The sequence below is a fragment of the Pithys albifrons genome, chromosome 22, assembly GCF_047495875.1.
Source record: "Pithys albifrons albifrons isolate INPA30051 chromosome 22, PitAlb_v1, whole genome shotgun sequence".
NCBI classification, from domain to species: domain Eukaryota; kingdom Metazoa; phylum Chordata; class Aves; order Passeriformes; family Thamnophilidae; genus Pithys; species Pithys albifrons.
In genome coordinates this window covers 6,577,741-6,597,074 of record NC_092479.1, presented here as the reverse complement: position 1 = coordinate 6,597,074, position 19,334 = coordinate 6,577,741, and the positions used below count along the sequence as shown (strand labels likewise).

General features: G+C 52.8%; 1 protein-coding gene across 1 annotated transcript in view; it reads right to left on the bottom strand.

The window, feature by feature from the left end:
- Positions 1 to 19,150, bottom strand: part of ACAP3 (ArfGAP with coiled-coil, ankyrin repeat and PH domains 3) — an 86,453-nt gene extending 67,303 nt beyond the window's left edge. The window contains exon 1 of the mRNA XM_071575691.1: positions 19,026 to 19,150. Coding sequence (XP_071431792.1) covers positions 19,026 to 19,072 — 47 coding nt within the window. The 5' untranslated portion in view covers positions 19,073 to 19,150. The remainder of the gene's footprint in view (positions 1 to 19,025) is intronic.
- Between the last annotated feature and the right edge of the window lie 184 nt (positions 19,151 to 19,334).

The window sequence follows — 19,334 nt, the reverse complement described above, 5'->3', positions numbered from 1 at the left end:
CTCATATGGTACTTCAAGTCATAGAATCACTGAAGGTTTGGCTTGGGCAGGGACACTTTCCCTAGACCAGGTTGTTCCAAGCCCTGGAGCAGCAGAAGTTGCAGCAAAAGCAGCAAACGTGGCAGCACCAGCAGCAGCAAAAGACCAGGATGTTCCAAGCCCTGGAGCAGCAGAAGTTGCAGCAAAAGCAGCAAACGTGGCAGCACCAGCAGCAGCACCAGCAGCACCAGCAGCAGCAAAAGCTGCTGCTGGTGCTGCTGGTGCAGCTGCTGGTGCTGCTGCTCCGCCCAAACTGAGCGAGTGCCCCACGTTGCTGATGATGATGCTGCTTTGCTGGGCCCTGCAGAGCTCCCCTCCCCTTCCCTTCCTCTTCCTCCTTCCCTTTCCCCTTCCCTTTCCCCTTCCCCTTAGCACAGTTGGTTAAAACTTGCTCGCAATAACTCCAAGGTCATGGGTTCAATCCCCTGTGTGGGCCGTTGACTGAAGAGTTGGACTCGATGGTCCTCGTGGGTCCTTCCAGCTCAGAATGGTCTGTGTGTGTGAGAGATGGCTCAGCAGTGCTGAGGAGCAGCCTATGCCCTGCCCATCTCACCCCCAGCACCCCTCCCCTTCCCCTTCCCTTCACAGAATCCCAGACTATTCTGAGTTGGAAGGGACCCACCTGGATCATCGAGTCCAACTCTTAAGTCAATGGCCCACATAGAAGACTGAAACCATGACCTTGGTGTTATTGCAACCAAGTTTTAACCAGCTGAGCTCATCTCAGGGTCTTCCTCTTCCTCCTTCCCTTTCCCCTTCTCCTTTCCCCTTCCCTTTCCCCTTCCCCTTAGCACAGTTGGTTAAAACTTGCTTGCAATAACTCCAAGGTTATGGATTCAATCCCCTGTGTGGGCCGTTGACTGAAGAGTTGGACTCATGATCCATGTGGGTCCTTCCAGCTCAGAATGGTCTGTGTGTGTGAGATGGCTCAGCAGTGCTGAGGAGCAGCCCAGGCCTGTCCACCTCACCCCCAGCAATTGTGGATTTTGGCTTTCCAGTGGGAAGGAGCAGAAGATGCTCCATGGAAAGGGAGTGGGCAGAGCAATGCCCTTGTAGCAGCCCTGGGAGAACATCTGCACTGGAACAGAGACCCAGCTGCTTTGGTTTCATCAAGGAAAGCCTCCTTTGCCTTGGGAAGCAGAGCATTGCCTGACAGCACTTTGTTCCAAAGGGCCTTTCCTTCCACACATGAATTCCTGTCCTGACAATCCTGTCACAGTCCCACAGAAGATCCACAAAGGGAGTATTTCACCATCAAAGAGATAACTGAGCACTGAGTCAAACAAAGCCATGGCTGTGCCCAGCTGGCACAACCTGCTGGCAGGATGCACCTCCAAGCTGGATGATACAGTCACAGAATCATAGAATCAGTTGGGTTGGAAAAGACCTCTGAGATCATCAAGTCCAACCCTTGGTCCAACTCCTGCAGTGCCACTGTTTGGTCACCCACCAGGGATCCACGGGATAACCCCGTGCCAGGCCAAGGGTGCTGAACAGACACAGCAGCCTGGCACAATTTTTTGGGGCTGCACTTACTGGTGAGTGGTGGCAAGAGAAGAGTTTGTGGCTCTGAAAGAAGGCAGGGTGTGTTTGGAGCCCCTGACCCATGGAGTGCTCACTGGGAACATCTCTGTTTCCCAGCCTTCTGCAGAGCCAACATCACTCCCTGCACAGGGAGGAGGAGAAGGCAGAGCCCTGAATGAGATGTCCTCAAAGAAACAGCCAAGGAGACAGTTCAGTGGGGAGGAGTTGCCTGGGTTTGAGGAGAGGCTCAGCCAAGGCCAAGCCTGGATTCTCCATCACTGAGGTCACCCAAGCCTGACTGGAAAACAACTGACAGGAACTCCTCAGAACTGGTGACTGTGACACACCAAAGGCACCAAACTCAGCCTTGCCCCACCCTGATCCAAGGGGGCTTTGGTTTGTTTGCATCTCCCAGGCTGATGCCTCCATCCCAGGAATGATCCCACAGCACTCCAAACCCTCAGGACATGAAGGGACAACACTCTGCATCCTGCTCTTCATCTCCACATTCCCAAGGCTCCCTGTGCAGGGCCAGGTTCCTTCTCAGACCTGCCAAACCTCAACCGTGGCCTGTGCTCATTTTGGGGAGGGTTTCTACACATTTTTAGGTGATTTAAAATAAAGATCATCCAGAATAAGAACCAGAGGGATGCCCTCTCTCTGTGCCCACCCAACCCTGTGCCACAGCTGGGCAGGAGAAAGGCTGTGGTGGTTTCTGCTGTGCTTTCAGCCCTTCAGCAAGGCAGGCAGCCCCTGGGCTGCTCCTCCAGCTCTGATCCTCCCCAAAGCTTTGCCAGCAGCCTGAAAACATCCACAAAACCCCAGACCTGTTGCTACTAATCCCTGTTTCCCTTCTGTGCTCCCAAGTGCCAGAGCAGAAGGCAGTTCCCTCCCCACATTCCTCTGAGCCCACAGGAAACCATAAATCAGGAGGGAAGCACAACATGCAGAGAGAGACTACAAAAGGCCAAAGCCCAGGATGGGCCCAAGGGCTGGAGAGAGGGACAGGGAACCAGCACAACCAGCCACAGGGTGGGCACCAACCCACCCCTCCAGCCTGGTTGGGGCATGTCCTGCTCCAGAAAATAGGGGGGAACTGAGGGGAGGGCAACTAAAATCTTCCCCCATTTCAAGGGAATTTATATAGACATAAATATCTGTATTCTACATTTTCTACCCCTGTCCCATTCCCTCTTCTGTATTTTTATTATATAATAATCATGATGATGATGATGATGATGAAGATTGATGATGATGGTGATGATGATGATGATGATGATGATGATGGTGATGAAGATGATGATGATGATGATGATGATGATGATGATGATGGTGATGAAGATGATGATGATGATGGTGATGATGATGATGATGATGATGATGATGATGATGATTGATGATGATAAAAAAACCCTTTCAGCAGGAGAGGGTTGAGCCTCCCCAAGTGCCACCTGGGCAGAGTCTCAGTTGACTTCAGGGCCACCAAGTGATCCTGCCAAGGGACAGGCCACCAGCAGGAGGAGGAGAGGGTGGCTGTGGGGTGGGAGGAGGAGCTGAGATGAGTTTGTGTGTGCAGAGAAGAGACTGTGATGGTTTGGCTCTTGGAGCTTACTTGGAGCATCCCAAAGTGGTCCTGCAAGGCCAGTGGGAGCTGCTGGCCACCAACACAGCTCACCTTGAGGACCCAAACTTGTTCCTTGGCACTCCTGGGAGCTTGGACATCCCAGGGAAGGGTGGCTGGGTCAGGTTGGCTTTGCTGCTGGGGCTCTGCACCCTCTGTGTGACACTCTGGGGTGTCCCAGGTCATGGCAAGGGAAGGACCTGGCAAATGCCACTCTCTGTGACAGGACCTGCTCCACCTGCCCCCACCAACCCCAGGGATGGTGCTTTGGGTGAAGCATTTTGTGGCTGAAGGCAGCAAAGATCTGCTTTGTTTGGAGGTGACTCGTTCTGGTCGAAATGGCAGAGATTTGCTGTGGCCCAGATAAATCTATTTATAGCAAGTGTTATGCTAATTCCACACAGGGATCTGATCCTCTGGCACTCACTGCAGCCTCAGTTCCTCCTGCTACCTGTCCTTTTACCCACTCCTGGGCAGCCCCAAGCCCTTCCATTCTCAGATGCCACCAAGGGAGGTGTGTCCCTGCCCTTGGTTCCCTTGGCAGACAACCCCAGAGTGCTCCATTCCCTGCTGTGTTTGGAATAACCTGGGTACAAACAGGTTAAAGGACTAATTTTTAAAGCCACTCATACTTAAGTCACTTTAAAAAAAAATAAAAATTATTGTTTTTATGACCTCACATGTTGGGTTTGGTAAAGACTAATTCACTTACTGCCCCTCCAGTGAACTGAGGAGTGGGGAGGGGATTTAACTCATCACTCAAATGAGTCTTTGGGATAAACTGCACCAATTTCTTAATGGGGAAACCGTAATAGAAGAGCTGTTTGTAGTGCTTGGAGTCCCCTCTTTTTGCTCCAGGATAATGGAATGAGCTGTATTTGTAATCTTGACTAAAACCTCTCCACAGATGGCTACAGGCATGATGCAGATGTGGAAGGCTCTGCCAGTGCCTTGGGATCCTGGGAGTTTTCTGCAGGAAAAACTGAGGTGGAAGAGCAGAAACTTGGAGGGTGTAAATGGCACTGAAATCATCTCTCTCCTTTTTGTAACTTTATTCTCATTTGTTGTTTTTTTTTCTAAAGGCCCAGTAAAAAATGACTTCTCCCTTTCTGAGCCCGGTGGTGGCTCAAAAACTTGAACTTGTCATCAGCTCCAGCTCCTTCAGAGCTACAAGTGGCCACCAGACTCAGCTCCTCACTCTTTACAAAGTCCCACTGGGCAGTAAGGAAGGATTTCTGCCCTGTGCTGCCTCAGGGGATGGGGTTGGATCACCAGTTTGCCCAACAAACAATTAAAACACAGAAAGTCCATCAAGACTGGAAGAAGTGATTGCCCAAATCTCCTTTTTGGTGGTGCACAGACACGGAGATGTTTCCTGGTGTTTGGGGGTTTATTATCCCCCACTTTCCAAGCAGGTGGGGTAAAACCCATGATGTTTTCTCAAGAGGTGAAGAGGTTCTGTGCCCACACTGAGCTCTGGCTTTGGTACCAGCGCTCACAACATCTTGCACAGCCCCACAAACAGCCAAATCTCTGTCTGGAACCTTCTAAATGTCAGTTTGCAGCTCCTGCCCTTCTCCCCAGAGGCTGGGGGTGTATGTTTAGACAAGGCTTTGAAGCAAGATGAGTAAGACTTCACAGTTTGGTTGCTTGGTGTGTTCCATTGACTTGCAATCTGTACATTAATATTCAGGCAAGCCTGACTGTCTTCAGGAGACACACAATGACAGAGATGGCTTTTATGCACTCTGCTATACATACAAAGAGAGGGGTTTCCTCCAGTGCTTCTCATTTATGTTCAAATTATTAAAAAAAAAGCCTCTTGGAACTTAGGAAAGTGTTTGAGTTTGCCATCTCCATCACTGCTCTGAGTTAGGCAGCTCCTGCCAGCATCAAGGAGCTACTTGGACCTGCTTTGAGAAGGGCATTGGATTAAGTGACCTCCAGAGGTCTCTTCCAACCTAAATTACTCCAGGATTTAATGGCTTAGAGATGAAATCCTTCCTCAGCTCTTCTAATGCACTCCTTATGTAATGTATCTCATGATAACAGGTTTTCCCCAGCTTCTCTTTTGCAACTCACAGCCAAATGTTCAAGGAGACCAGAGAAACTTGAGCATCTGGATGTCTCTTGTCCAGCCCTGGTTGAGCACCAAAGCAGGGAGGGAAGGCTGTGCAGAGAGCAGTTTACTTTTCATCACAAATTACAGTCCAGAGGGGAATTTCTGACAGAAGTTGCAGCAAACTATTTCCTACTTGTGCCCACAGCCCTCGAGCAGCTTCCCAAATCTGGAGAGAGAAGGGAAGTGTAGCAAACCAACCCTCACAGGGAAGCAGCCCAGCAACGTCACAGCACTTCATTCTCCATTCCTGGTGTTTCAGTGTGAGGGGAACCCCATCAGCAAAGGGATTGGGTGAGGACAGGGGGGTGAGGGAGCACTTTGGTTCCCTGGGGTGGGGTCTCCTCTCCACTCAGCAGATTCTGTGCAAACTGTGGTGGAGCCAGCAAAGACCAAGAGCTCCTCAGGGGTTCAGACAGTTCATTGGAAAAGGCACCATCCTGAGGGCACAGGGGTCCTCCACTCACCTGAGCATCAGGACCACCCTTTTCTTGGTCAATGCTGTCCTTGTGCCCTTCAGTTCCCTAAGAGCCATTTCTCAGTTCAGGGGCTGAGCAGAGCACCTCAAAGTGCTGAGCAGAGAACCTCAGGGTGATGGATCCCCACCACGAGTGCTAATGCTGATGGATCAGCAGAGCCCTGACAGGGGTCATCTGGTGACCACCACACAGCAGCTCCCCAGAGCATGGCACCTTTTCTGCTGAGAGCCACAAATCCCCCTGGTTGCATCTCTGCCTTCCTTTCTGCTCTGAATGCTCAGTTTGCAGGAAGATGACCCAGCTGAAATACTGAAGTTCTGGTTCAATGGGCAGGAAATCCCATCACCACATCTCTGATGTGCTTTGAGAAAAGCCCAGGAAGAGACACAGGGGTGCAACAACGTGGACACTGCACTCCTGCAGCTCAGGAACCTCTGTGGGTGTCACACTGGGCAGTTCAGCTCCTGGAATGTCCCTCCAAGGATGCAAGAGAGGATTTGGGGTTCTGGAGGAGGAAATATCACCCAGAGACTCATGGTGAGCAAACACCTCCACACACCCACCAGTCCAGGAGGTGCCACCTGAACACAACCTGGCACATTCCACAGGCACGGCCCCAGTGAGGGTGGGCAGGCCCTGGCACAGGTGCCCAGAGAAGCTGTGGCTGCCCCATCCCTGGGAGTGCCCAAGGCCAGGTTGGACAGGACTCAGAGCAACCTGATGTAGTTCAAGGTGTCTCTGCCCATGGCAGGGGGTTGGACTGGATGCCCTTCAGAGGTCCCTTGAACCCAAACCATTCCATGACTCCATCAGACACATGCCCAGAAATGGACACACCAACCACCAAACATTCTCCACGCTCACAACTTCATCAGGTGGGTCATGTGCCCTCTCCCAGGACTGAAACTTCTTCCTGCACACCTTGACCCACCTTGCTGAGCAACTTCAGAGCAGAGATGTCTCTGCTCATTTCCCTGGGCTGCTTTTGCAGTGCCAACACAGAAACTGCACAGCAAGGACTAAACACAGGAATATTCTTTCCTGAGCTGAAGGAAGAATCATTATGTGCCATGAGACTCCTTAGATGACATTTGTTTGCTTTCTTTTCACAAGTCAAATGGGTTTATCAAAAAAAAACTTGTATCAAGGAGTTTTATCTTCTCCCCAAGTGACCTTGGAGACATCCGTTCACCAGCAGGGCTGGAGCAGGTCCAGAAAGCTTTGCTGAGACTTCCCCTGGTCCACAGCTGAGCTCCAGCCACCCTCCCCCAGCAGGGATGTCTCTCAGCACTAAATGCTCCTTGTTTCTTTTTTCCCCCTCCCTCCCCTGGGCCTTGGCTCGGAGCTGGAGCTCCCCAACCTCTGTGCTCCCTTTGTCTCGGCCTGAAAGGCTTTTCCTGTGTCGTGTCCTGCCAAACACAGCAAAGGTCCTGCCCTCCCTGGCAGCAGAAGTGCTGAAAGTGCTGCTGACCCAGGGGCAAGAAGGGAGGGTCCTGCCCCTTCCTGTGCCCTGGGACAGTTGGGTGTCACTTGTACCTTCCCAGAGGTGCCAAATGGGTTTTCTGTGTCCCAGTGCCACAAAACAACTGGGTATTTTTCCTGGGGAGTGCTGGTACCATAACCCAGCCCTTTCCTAAAGGGAGGGCAGTTTGTCCTGCATGGAAACTTGCTGGGGGAATGGGAACAAGTGTCCTAAACACCACCCATCCCTTGCTTTTATTCATTCCTCTCCAGGGCTGGGTATGGTCCCATTTTTCTTGCCCTGACACCTCTCCAGAGGGAACAGAACTGTCGTGATGTGGTTGGGATTGGGGAATTAATTCTCATGTAAAAGATGAAGTTCTCAGTCATCAAGTTCTGGAAAAGGACACTCCTGAGTGCAGCTGGAAGGACTTTCACCACTTCCACATCTGCTCTCTGTGGCCATGGGAGGGGCTGCCACAACCCTTGGAGCTGAATCATCCCTGCAGGAGGAACATCATTGGCCTGGAACATCATTGTCCTGGAACATCACTGTCCTGGACACAGGTTGGTCAGGCTCATCTACAGGGAGGAAATTCCCAAGCTCACACAAAAGTCAAAGTGCTGAGGGCAGAGGGAATAATTGGGACCAGTGGGGGAAAATTAATTCATCCCCTGTGCTGAGTGATGCAGCCCAGGGAAGGGAGAACAAAGTTGGCATTGTGGTAACGGGGTCTCAGCAGAGAAAAAGAACTCAAGCACCAAGTGCAGGGTTGGAACAACAGGGGCCAGCCCTGCAGGACTCTCAGATATTCCTCCTCCACACTGAATCTTCTTGATTTCTTGGCGTCTCACACATCTCCTCTCCACCCACACAGCTCAGAGCTGCAGGTAACAGAACCAAACTGGGACTAATTGTGGGGAACACAAGCAAAGATGAAAGTCCATCAGGCTGGAAGCGACAGCATTTCAGCTTCTGAGAGCAGCCTCTCCCCAGCCCAGCAACACACACCAACCTGCAGCTTTCCAGGCTCTCAGCCCTGTTTACTAGTTTGGCATTTTCTCTGAATTCAGATGAGTCAGTGGCACATCAAGAGCTTGTGTTATTCCAAACTCCTAAACTCAATCTGGCAGGCCTGGGTTGATCCCACTCTTGGAACTCTGAAGGCAGGAGGTTTTCTCCAAATGTCACTTTGTTGCCTTCTTGTCCCCCCCCCCAGCCTTCAGGTGGGCAGCTCTTTGACAGCACCAACTGAAGTGCCAGCCCACGGGCAGTGCCAGCAGGACATCTGGGAGGGGTGGGGGAAAGGGAAAAGGAAAGGGGAAAAAGGGGGGAAAGGGAAAAGAAAGGGGGGAAAGGGGGGAAAGGGAAAAGGGAAAAGGGGGAAAAGAGAGGGGGAAGGGGAAGGGGAAAGGGAAAAGGAAAGGGGAAAAAGGGGGGAAAGGGAAAAGAAAGGGGGGAAAGGGGGAAAGGGAAAAGAAAAGGGAAAAGGGGGAAAAGAGAGGGGGAAGGGGAAGGGGAAAGAAGGGGAAAGAAGGGGAAAGAAGGGGAAGGGGAAGGGGAAAGGGGAAGGGGGAAGGGGAAAGGGGAAAGGGGAAAGGGGAAAGGGGAAAGGGGAAAGGGGAAAGGGGAAAGAGGAAAGGGGAAAGGGGAAAGGGGAAAGGGGAAAGGGGAAAGGGGAAAGGGGAAAGGGGAAAGGGAAGAGAAAAGGGAAAGGAGAAGAAGAAAGGGAAGGGGAAGGGAGGGGGAAGGGGAAAGGGGAAAGGGGAAAAGGAAGAGGAAAGGGAAAGGAGAAGAAGAAAGGGAAGGAGAAGGGGAGGGGGAAGAGGAAAGGGGAAAGAGGAAAGGGGAAAGGGGAAAAGGAAGAGGAAAGGGAAAGGAGAAGAAGAAAGGGAAGGGGAAGGGAAAAGAAAAGAAGAAAAGAAAGCAGAAGAGGAAAGGGAAGGGGAAAGGGAAAAGGGGAAGGAGCCTCCTGCTCTAACAGTGCTCCCTCAGTCCCTGTTTCCTCCACCCTGGGGCGAGGTCACGGTGTGGGGACAAATCCACACTTCCTGCCAAAGTCTGGGTTTCTCAGAGAACAAAGGGGTGACATTCTGCAAGGAGGCTGAGCTGTGGGAACCAGCACTGTCTCCCTGGGCTGGGACAGAGCAGGAACAAGGGACAGGCTCAAATAGCTGCTCTTCAGAATAGTCCCAGAGAGTTGTGCCTTCCCCCAGCTCTGTCAGGGTGGCAGGACCCTGGTGGGGGTTAAATCAAGCCTGGCACAACTGCCTGGGTGCTGAGAAAGGACCACAAGCTCTGTGTCTCTGTCTCTGTACATGCAGCACACAGAGCTGCATTTTATTCCCATAAAATATCCTTTTAACTCATGACAGGCAGACCCCTCCAAGCCTTGGAATCACATGTATTTACACACATGTCCACACAAGCTGTTTCCATCAGCAGGAGCATTTCATAGGGAGAATGCAAATTAGGAAGCCCTGCTGTGGGGTGATGAAGCAGACTGGGCATGCAGAGAAGGGATTATCTCACTCCCTGATATTATATAATCTGTTTAGACGGTACCACTTTATGCTTATTTAAGGAATGAATGAGCACTTTGCTCTGGGATGTGCCACCCCTGAGCTGTGACATCAGCCCTCTAATCCCCTGTAATGACTCCACTGAGCTGCTTTCCAGCCATTCCCTCCTGCAGCCACTGCAAGTTTTGTGCTGGAGTGGTTACACTCAGAGAGTGTGTGAGTCTGAGAGTATTCCATGATTTCCACAGAGAAATGATGATTCCATGATTTCCACAGAGAACCCCTGAGGCTGGAAAAGCCCTCCCAGCCCATGGAGCCCACCCTGTGCCCGATGCCCACCTTGCCCCCCAGCCCAGAGCACGGAGTGCCACCCAAATCTATGTCGTTGTTCCTTTCCTTTCCCCCACCCTCATTTTTGAAGCTTTACTTTAGATAAGGCCACATTAACTGTGGGGAGAGCCAACAATCCAAGCGTGGAACAAACACTTGGGGAACAGCACTGAGGAGTGACTGCAAATGCCTGAGGTCAGAACAGAGCCCTGAGACAGAGGAGAACTGCAAGCAAATAAGCAAGGAAGCACTTGGCTCCAGGGAAACATTCTGTCCTGTGCTCCAAATTCATCCAGACTTGGATTGCAGGTCTGTTTTAAGGGCTCTTTTCTTTATCCCAGATAACTGAACTCACACAGGCAGCAGCCTGGGGTTTTTTGTTGGGGTTTTTTTTAAGCAAAGCCAGTGCTTAAGAAGGCAGAAAAACTCATGGTTCCACTGGCCTCCCTGCTGAAAAAAAATCATGTTGTGGCTGAAATTTCAGTGTTATGAAACCAGGTTTGAAAGGGGCCATCACTGTTTTGGGAAAGCTCCTGGGCTCGACTTTCTGCCCTCCCTCCTGCCCCTGCTCTGCCACTGCCCCTGCCCTCCCACTGCCCCTGCTCTGCCCCTGCCCTCCCACTGCCCCTGCCCTCTCACTGCCCCTGCTCTGCCCCTGCCCTCCCACTGCCCCTGCTCTGCCCCTGCCCTCCCAGTGCCCCTCAGAACAGCAATTCAGGGTATTTAAAGCAGAGGCTTTCTGGGGTTTGCAGTCTCAGGGTGGTTTTAGGTGCAGAAATGGGGCTGGTTTGGCAACAGCTACAGGAAGCTGGGGGGGCAATGCCTGTGTGCCCACCCTGGCAGACACTGTGAAGTGCCCCCAGCCAGCCCACAGTGCCTCCTGCAGCTCTGCTGGCAGCTCTTAGCCTGCCTGCTCCTCCTGTGCCCAAATAATGCACACACACACTGGTTCAGCTGTGCCCCTGCTAAGCCCCACCACCACACTGGGAGCCTTCAGCCTCCTCACCATCCTCTGTGCCACTCTCAGGGACTCTCAGCTCACTGTGATGACCCCAGGAGATGCCTCTGTGCCACTCTCAGGGACTCTCAACTGGCTGTCCCTGCCTGGTGACCCCAGGAAATGCTTCTGTGACATTCTCAGGGACTCTCAGCTCACTGTGATGACCCCAGGAGATGCCTCTGGGCCACTCTCAGGGACTCTCAACTGGCTGTCCCTGCATGGTGACCCCAGGAAATGCTTCTGTGACATTCTCAGGGACACTCAGCTCACTGTGGTGATCCCAGGAGATGCCTCTGGGCCACTCTCAGGGACTCTCAGCTGGCTGTCCCTGCCTGGTGACCCCAGGAGATGCCTCTGTGCCACTTGGGCAGGGACTCTCAGCTCACTGTGGTGACCCCAGGAGATGCCTCTGGGCCACTCTCAGGGACTCTCAGCTGGCTGTGGTGATGCCAGCAGAGGTGCCCCATGAACCAGAGGGCACTGCTGAGCTGCAGAAAGGGACCTGCAGGATCCCCCAGACCGTGTTTAACCCACTCTGGGGCTGGAATGGGATTTGCAGTGCCCTGATCTGGGCATTAGCAGATGAGACAGGGCTTTATTCCTCCCCCAGTGACTGTAGGTCCAGCTGAGCTGTCCCACTGACAGTGCAGAACTCTGCAAAGCACCCACACGAGCAGAGGCTGCGCCACCCCAAACGCTGATGATGTGCCACAAGCACAGAGAGCCTGGCACAGCTGGAGAAAGCTGCCAGTCACAGCCCAGGCAAAGGGTTCTCCTGCATCCCCTCTCCCTGGCCAGGCTGGGGAGCAGCCCAAGTGATGCTGCTGAGGCCAAGGAGCCTAGGCTGGCTCCAGGAGGCTGTGCTGCCTCCCTGCCCCTGGGAGCACAGCAGGATGGAGGGGAACAGATGGCCCCTCTCACCCGGGCTGGGCAGGGCCCTGGGGTGTCCCTGGGGTGTGCACAGCATCCTGCTGCCCTCCTTCCCAGCCCTCTGCTGGAATGCCAGACCCTCCTGCCCACTGGGATTCCCAGGAATGAATGATTCATCAATCAGAGCTGAAGGTGCTTTGTCATCACAAACATTAATTATTTCACAGGCTCTTGACTCAGACACACGAGGTGACCCATCCCTGCCTAAGCCAAGGAAAATGAAACAAAGGAGCTGCTGGGATGAATAAAAGGAACTTCCATTGGTCACAACCCCCTGAGCTGCCCAGGCCCCACTCCAGCTCCACAGAGCCTGAAGCCCTTCAGATCCACACCACTGTTTGCCATCACCACAGAACTGGCTTTGGGGCCCCTCTCCAGCTTCTGGAGCTCCAGCAGGGAGTGCTGAGGGACCCTGACTTATCCCAGCATGGAAAGCTCTCTGGCTTTGCAGGACATTTCTACAGGAGCCTGACAGAGTCCACATGGACGAGGCCACATCAAGAGCTGCTTCCCTGAGCTCTCACCCTGGGTGGTGACTTGGCCATGCTGAGGTCCTTCGAGGACCAGGGTTGGAACCCAGAGGCACTGCCTGGTGCCAAGACAACCAGCAAAGCCCAATTATCAAGACACATGTCCCTCTCTGAGGACTGGACAACTCCCCCAGAGATAATTCAATAGCACAGAAGAGCTGAAATCAGCAGCTCTGAGCCACACCACCTCTGGCTCTCACTGCCCTCTTCCACCACAGGGTTAGAGCTATTTTGGGGGGTTTTTTTCCTTTTAGCAAGCTTTGTCATCTGCCTTCCAACCCTTTTACAGTCTTTATTGCAGCTAGAAAACCACCAACCAGCAGAGCAGGGAATCACAGAAGGGATGGGTTGGAAGGGAATTTAAGATCATCCAGTTCCACCCCCTGCCATGGACAGGGACACCTCCCACCATCCCAGGTTGCTCCAAGCCCTGTCCAACCTGGCCTTGGACCCTCCCAGGGATGGAGCAGCCACAGCTTCTCTGGGCACCTGTGCCAGGGCCTGCCCACCCTCCCAGGGAAGGATTTCTTCAATGTATTGAACCTGAATTTTGCCCTCTGTTTGAACCCATTGCTCCCTGTCCTGTCACTGCAGCTCCTGATCTGGGCTGTCCCAGTGGCTTTAGGACATCCTGAAGGACAAGGCTTGTGGTTCCCTGTGCCCTCTGGAAGGCTCTGAGGGAGGGAAGAGCAGACTCACACCCTCCTCAGCAGGTGTAAAATCATTCAGGTTGGACAACTTTCTCCTCACACTTCTGGGAACCAGAAGAGACAGTGAGAGAGAAGGATGTCACTGACAAAGAGATGATTTTGTGCCAGCAGAGGGACAACAGAGAGGAACAGCTACTGAAAAAGAAAGCAAGACTTAAAATAAAAAGCAGCTGAAAATAGAGGCTGCTCAGAAACTGCTCTGTTCAGACAACTCGAAGCATTTCAAAGCTTGCAGAAATCCTCACACTGCTACAAAGCAAGAGTGTTATTTTGGTAACAAAGTCAATCACTGAGTTAGAAAATATCCAAATTTCCCTTGTTTGTGTGGTACACAAGGGAACTGTAGCTCCCATGAGCAGCCTGAGAGATTGTTTGAATACCATCCACTGCAAACTCACACCTTCTAAGTCTGGGCAGTTTTATCTGGGGGGGTCGGGGGGAGAATTAATTAAAAAATCCTTTTCTGATTTGGCAACTTGGGATTGACCTGAGGGGTTTTACCTTCCAAATCCTGGCCCTTTGGTATATCCTGTTTACACAGGTCACAACTCAAAGTTATTAAGGAAACTGCTTGGTAAAAATTGGCATAAAATACCATTTTGCCAAGCCAGGGATTTCCAGTCAGAACCGTCAAGTGTGTTCCCTCCTACCAAGGGATTTTCCCTGACTACACCCTGAGTAAAGCCCTTCTGCAGCTTTCCCTGAGGACTTCAAGATTCCCATGGGAGTTTCAATGACAGGGAATCTCAGGTTAAGGGATTTCTGCTTCCATATATTCCTGTGCTGTGACCTGTGGAGGGAAAAGCCCTGAGCCACAGGAGGGCTCTGTTTGAACAGGACACACCTGACACCGGAGCAGCTGGAATGTCACACACCCCTCTGGGGGACGCTGGGAATGGCACATCGGGGACAAAGTGCCACAAACACACGTGTGGGGAGAGGAGACAACCAAATAAATCAGGGATGGACCCCACCATAACCCCTGTCCCAGGACAACCCCAGTAAAGGGCAGATTTGGGGCTGTGTTACTGCCTGGGGGTCACTTTAAAGGGATGCTGAGAAAGGGAGGTTGGAAACCTGGAAAGGGAACAAAAAAAGCCCCACTCCCTGTGGAAAGCTTCACACAGAGATGTTCAGGGGCAGGATGGACAGGATGGACCACTCTAACTGAGAGAGCACCTTGTGGTGCTGTGAGAGGAAGCAGCTCCATGGTGACATTCCTGCTTTGACTTCTCCCTTTACACACCTCCGACTCTGCAACTTCAGAAGCTCAGCAGAGATAAGAACTAAATGCCTTCTGATTGACAGAGACACCATCAACCTGCTTTCATGATAACCTCTCCTCTCTCATGCAGCCCAAGCAGCAAGAGCTGGCAACTGTGCCCATCAGTGTGCCACTGAGGAAGCAGCTCCGTGTGGGCATCGTGTGGCTGGCACCGGGCTCGGGGCTCCTGCTTGCACAAGCCTTGGGTCACAACTCCCACTTTCCAGTCAATGCCCGGGCTCTGCTCTTTCTGTTCCACTCACTGAGTTCCTTTGGCTGTCCTGGGTGTAATTTCAGTTTGCTTTGAACTAACAAGGTGATAAGTTTGGTTGACCTCGAAGTTCCTGTCGATGGCATGAGGAGTCAGGTGGCACAGGTCACACAGAAGCCACTCCAGCTTTCCTTGGGCAGGCCTTGGGCACCACACACTCACCCAGCCTGGATGCCCCAAAGCTGGTTATGCTGCCTTTAGAGTTGTCTAATTCCATCTGTTATGACTTAGCAAGATCACAGAATCATAGAATGAACTGGGTTGGAAGAGACCTCTGAGATCATCAAGTCCAACCCTTGATCCAACCCCACTGTGACCACCAGATCATGGCACTCAGTGCCACATCCAGGCTCATCTTAAACACCTCCAGGGATGGTGAGTCCACTCCCTCTCTGGGCAGCCCATTCCAATGCCTGAGCACTCTCTCTGTCCCTCGATGACCTGGAGCTTGGATGGCCATGGAGGGATGCTGGTAACTCTCTGTTCCTGCAGGTCACAGTGGCTCTGAAGGCTCCAGAAGATTCCAGAATGGGAGTCACTGTGCTACAGGGAGGGCACAGCAGCTCTGGCTCACCCCAGGGCCACAGGGAACCCCAACCTCACAACAAGCTGATTAATCACTTCGTTAATAGCAACAACTCTTACAATAGCAATGTTAGTTATGGAAACAACCAGCCATTTCCCGCCCTTGGGGGAGTCACCACAGAGGCATTTGGGGTTTTCTGGGGCCCACAGCCAGGCCCAGCCTCTGCAGTTGGTTCCTGCTCTTCCCTCATCCTCCTGAGGGTTCCTGGAGTGCGTTGACACCCAGAATGAGTAGTGATGGCACAGAATGGTTTGGGTTGGAAGGGACCTTAAGGATCATCCAGTCCCACCTCCTACCATGGGCAGGGACACCTTCACTAGCCCAGGTTGCTCCAAGCCCCATCCAGCCTGGCCTTGGACACTTCAGGGATGGGGCAGCCACAACTTCTCTGGACTTCATTTTTCCAAGAATGAATCACAGAATGGTTTGGGTTGGAAGAGACTTCAAAGATCATCTCATTCCAACCCCCAAACGAACCAAACTGACTCATGTGGCCCTTCCCCTTACAGATCTGCACGGGTTAGGACAGCAATGGGTCCTGCTCTGCATCACTCCAGACCACCAGCTTCCAGGAGCAAGTGGAACAAGCCAGAGAGGTGTTCCTAGATCTCCCAAACTCCTCCTGGTTAAACCTAAGGAGATGAAAGCCCCAATATCTCTTGGGGTTGCACTCACATGTGCAAGAACAGGTCCTTCCAGGTAATTAGACTTGTTTACCGGGGTTGAATTCACATGTCTCTGCAAGATGCCTTGTAAATGTCAGGCTTATCTGCCAAGCTGAAGATTATTTATATTTCAGTAATGAAATTTAAATGAAAACACAAGTTTTCATTGTAGCAACTGGTCTCTGTGGAGTAGGAGGCACTGAGGGGTTGAGTGTGTTCTGAGTATTGATTGGGAGCATTTTGATGGAATTGGATGTGATTGCTAAAGTAGACCAGTTTGGTAGCTTATTATGGGATGTTCAACCCTGTGTTTGTTTATCCCTGTGTCATTGGGGGTTTTTTTGGGAGTTTTTCTTCCTCCCTGTGTATGACAAACAGAAGACAACTCAATTATCTGGAATGGTCACACTCGAGGAGGATAAACCACTTGTAAAACGTGGCACAACCTTTTGCTGGGAAGTGCAGAGGGTTCTGTGGGTGCCAGCAGGAAAGGGAGGGTAATTCCTACATAAAGGACTGGCACAGGAAACCTGGATTAAATTCTCCCTCTTCCACATTGTTTCCTATGGCAAGAAACTTCACCTATTGCTGTCTCAGCCTCTGTTGAGAAAGTGGATTATGTGCTACCTTCTATCATATTTTTTTCTCTATATTATATATGTCTATTTTACTTTTTTATAGGTGGAAGACTTTAGGGACATGTTGACACACATCTCTGCCATGCACTATGGAAGAAATCCTGTCCCTTCCACACATTCAAGGATTCTCTTGTATTACCACCAAATAAGTGTAACAGAAGAATTAATTAAAGACCTGGAAGAAAGAAAAGTACAGGAGGAGACTAAAATGTGTAGCTTTGAGAAATTCTGTCTGGTTCTTTTTCTTTTCCTAGGCCTGCTAAAGTCAGGATTTCTCACTGTTTGAGGTGTTCACAGTTTAAATATTCCCATTATTACATATATTTCAGCCCTCTTGAAATGCCCAGCCTTATTTCTCCAGCCTAATCTCTTGTTCTCCCTGTAACAGGCAGGCACTGTCTGGCCATTTGGGAAATAGTTCATAATTCCATGCTTAAATAAGTGGCTTTTGATAAAGGTCCAGCCCAGTGCTCTGAGAGCTGTTTTGTTTTTATGGATGGAGCAGACAGAGCAGAATGATGTTGCCTGCATACTAAAACTTGGCCCCGAGCCCACACACACACCAGAAGCAAAATAAATAAATAAACATCTCAATCAATCTTGACGTCACCAGGAAAAGGGTCACTGCCATGTGGAACGAGACATCTGGACAGTGAAGTCACAGCTCTGGAAAGATGCCACCCAGCAGTTCACATGCTCTGCAGCACAATGGGAGAAAATGACAGGCCAGAGAGGAAATAAAGGGGTGGATAAATTCTAATTGATGCTAAATGAGCAGGGGATTAAAGCAGGAGCTTCGTACCTTCTGCCAACCTGTCCTTGCCTTTAACTTTTTCCTGCTGAAAAGCTCCCATGATTCCAACGCCAACCAGGGTAAGACCTGCCTGTCATCTCACATGGCACTGCCCATTACCTTTTAGAACCAGCTTTGGAACAAGACAGAGCAGGATCTCACCACACAATTAAAATTAAAACACGTGGAGAAGGACCCTCCCCACATAATCCCACACACAGCAAGAAAGAAGGTGCACCTGCCCAGGTGTTTGTGTGACCTGCAGCTGTTCCACAACCACACACCAAATGACAATTTGTCAGCAGAGAACCACAGCCCCACTGCAGCCTCTGGGATGGAGCCTGCATTCCCAGGAGATATTTTTAAACACCCTGAAAGCGAAATGCAAACTGCTCTACTTATTAAACAAAAAACGTTTTGAGCAGAAGCAACACGAAATGTCTGCAGGAGGGAGAGAGACGACCCCCCCCTCGATAACTCCTTCCCCTGCACACGCAGCCAACTTGCTCCTGCAGGCTATTGTCTGGATTTCCCTCGGTCCCCACGCAGACACAGCACTGAAAGCAGCAGGAGATTGTTCCCTGTGGAAGCTCCGACCTTCCCTTTATAGCAGCAGCACAACGGAGCCCATCCGGACACGCAGCCAGGATGCTCCTGGCACAATGGAGCATCTGCCCCCGGAGCGTGGCGGCTCCTGCAGCCCTGGGCATTTCTGAGGCGGCCTGATTTGAATGCTGCACAGCCGAGCCGGAGTCTTTGTTGTCATAGCCCAGATTCCTACAAGACCGCTAAAAAAAAAAATCCACCCTCCAAGAGCTGGGAATGTGACCGCATGGAAAATGCCTGTATTCCCGAGCGCCGGCTCTGCGGGCGGTTCCGATCAGCTCCGCCCGGCTGATGCCCGCGGGGTGATGCCCCGTCCGCCCCGCTCCCAACGGGATCCGGCGCTGGCTGCCGGAGCCTGGAATTCCTCATTTTTCCATGTGCCGAGCGCCCGAGCGAAGCGGGGCAGCGCGGCGGGGAGGGCGGGATGCGGCGGAACGGGAGGGATGCGGGGCGCGGGAGGGGGAGATGCCCCGGGGTAGAATGCGGGGCACAGGAGGGGGGGGATGAAGGACAGGATGCGGAGCACGGAGGGGATGCGGGGCACGGGATGGGAGGGATGCGGGCCATGGGAAGGGGAGATGCGGGGCACGGGATGGGAGACATACCGGGCACGGGAAGGGGGAATGCGGGGCACGGGAAGGGGAGATGCGGGGCAAGGGAAGGGGGGATGCGAGCCGAGGGAAGGGGGGATGCGGGGCACGGGAAGGGGGGATGCGGGGCACAGAGGGGCAACGCTTGCGGCCCCGGCTGCCGCTGGAGCTCCCCGGGCCCCGTCTCCATCCCCTCGCCGTGTCCGGGGCTGCGAGGCCGTCTCGCCGCTCCCGCAGCAGCCCGGGCGCGGCCCCGCGGAGCCGGCGGCGGCCCTGCCCGTCTCCGTCCCCGCTCCCGGCCGCCCGCAGCCATTCCCGGCGGCTGCCCCGGCGCCGCAGCGCTTACCGGAACCGGGGCGAGTCCTTAATGCACTCCTCGAACTCCACCGTCATGCTGCCGGTCGGCCCTGGGCGCGCTCAGCGGAGGAAGCGCATCGCCCGCCGGAGCCGAGGACGCGCGGGCAGCGCCCGCCCCCCGCACGCCCGTCCGCCCGTCCGCCCGCCCGCCGCGCCGGGGATGGAGCGCCCGCACCCGCCTCCCTCCCTGCGCCGCACCGGGGCACCGCACCCGGGCACCGCTGGCACCGCACCGGGGCACCGCACCGGGTACCACTGGCACCGCACCGGGGCACCGGGCACCGCAGCACAGCGGCAC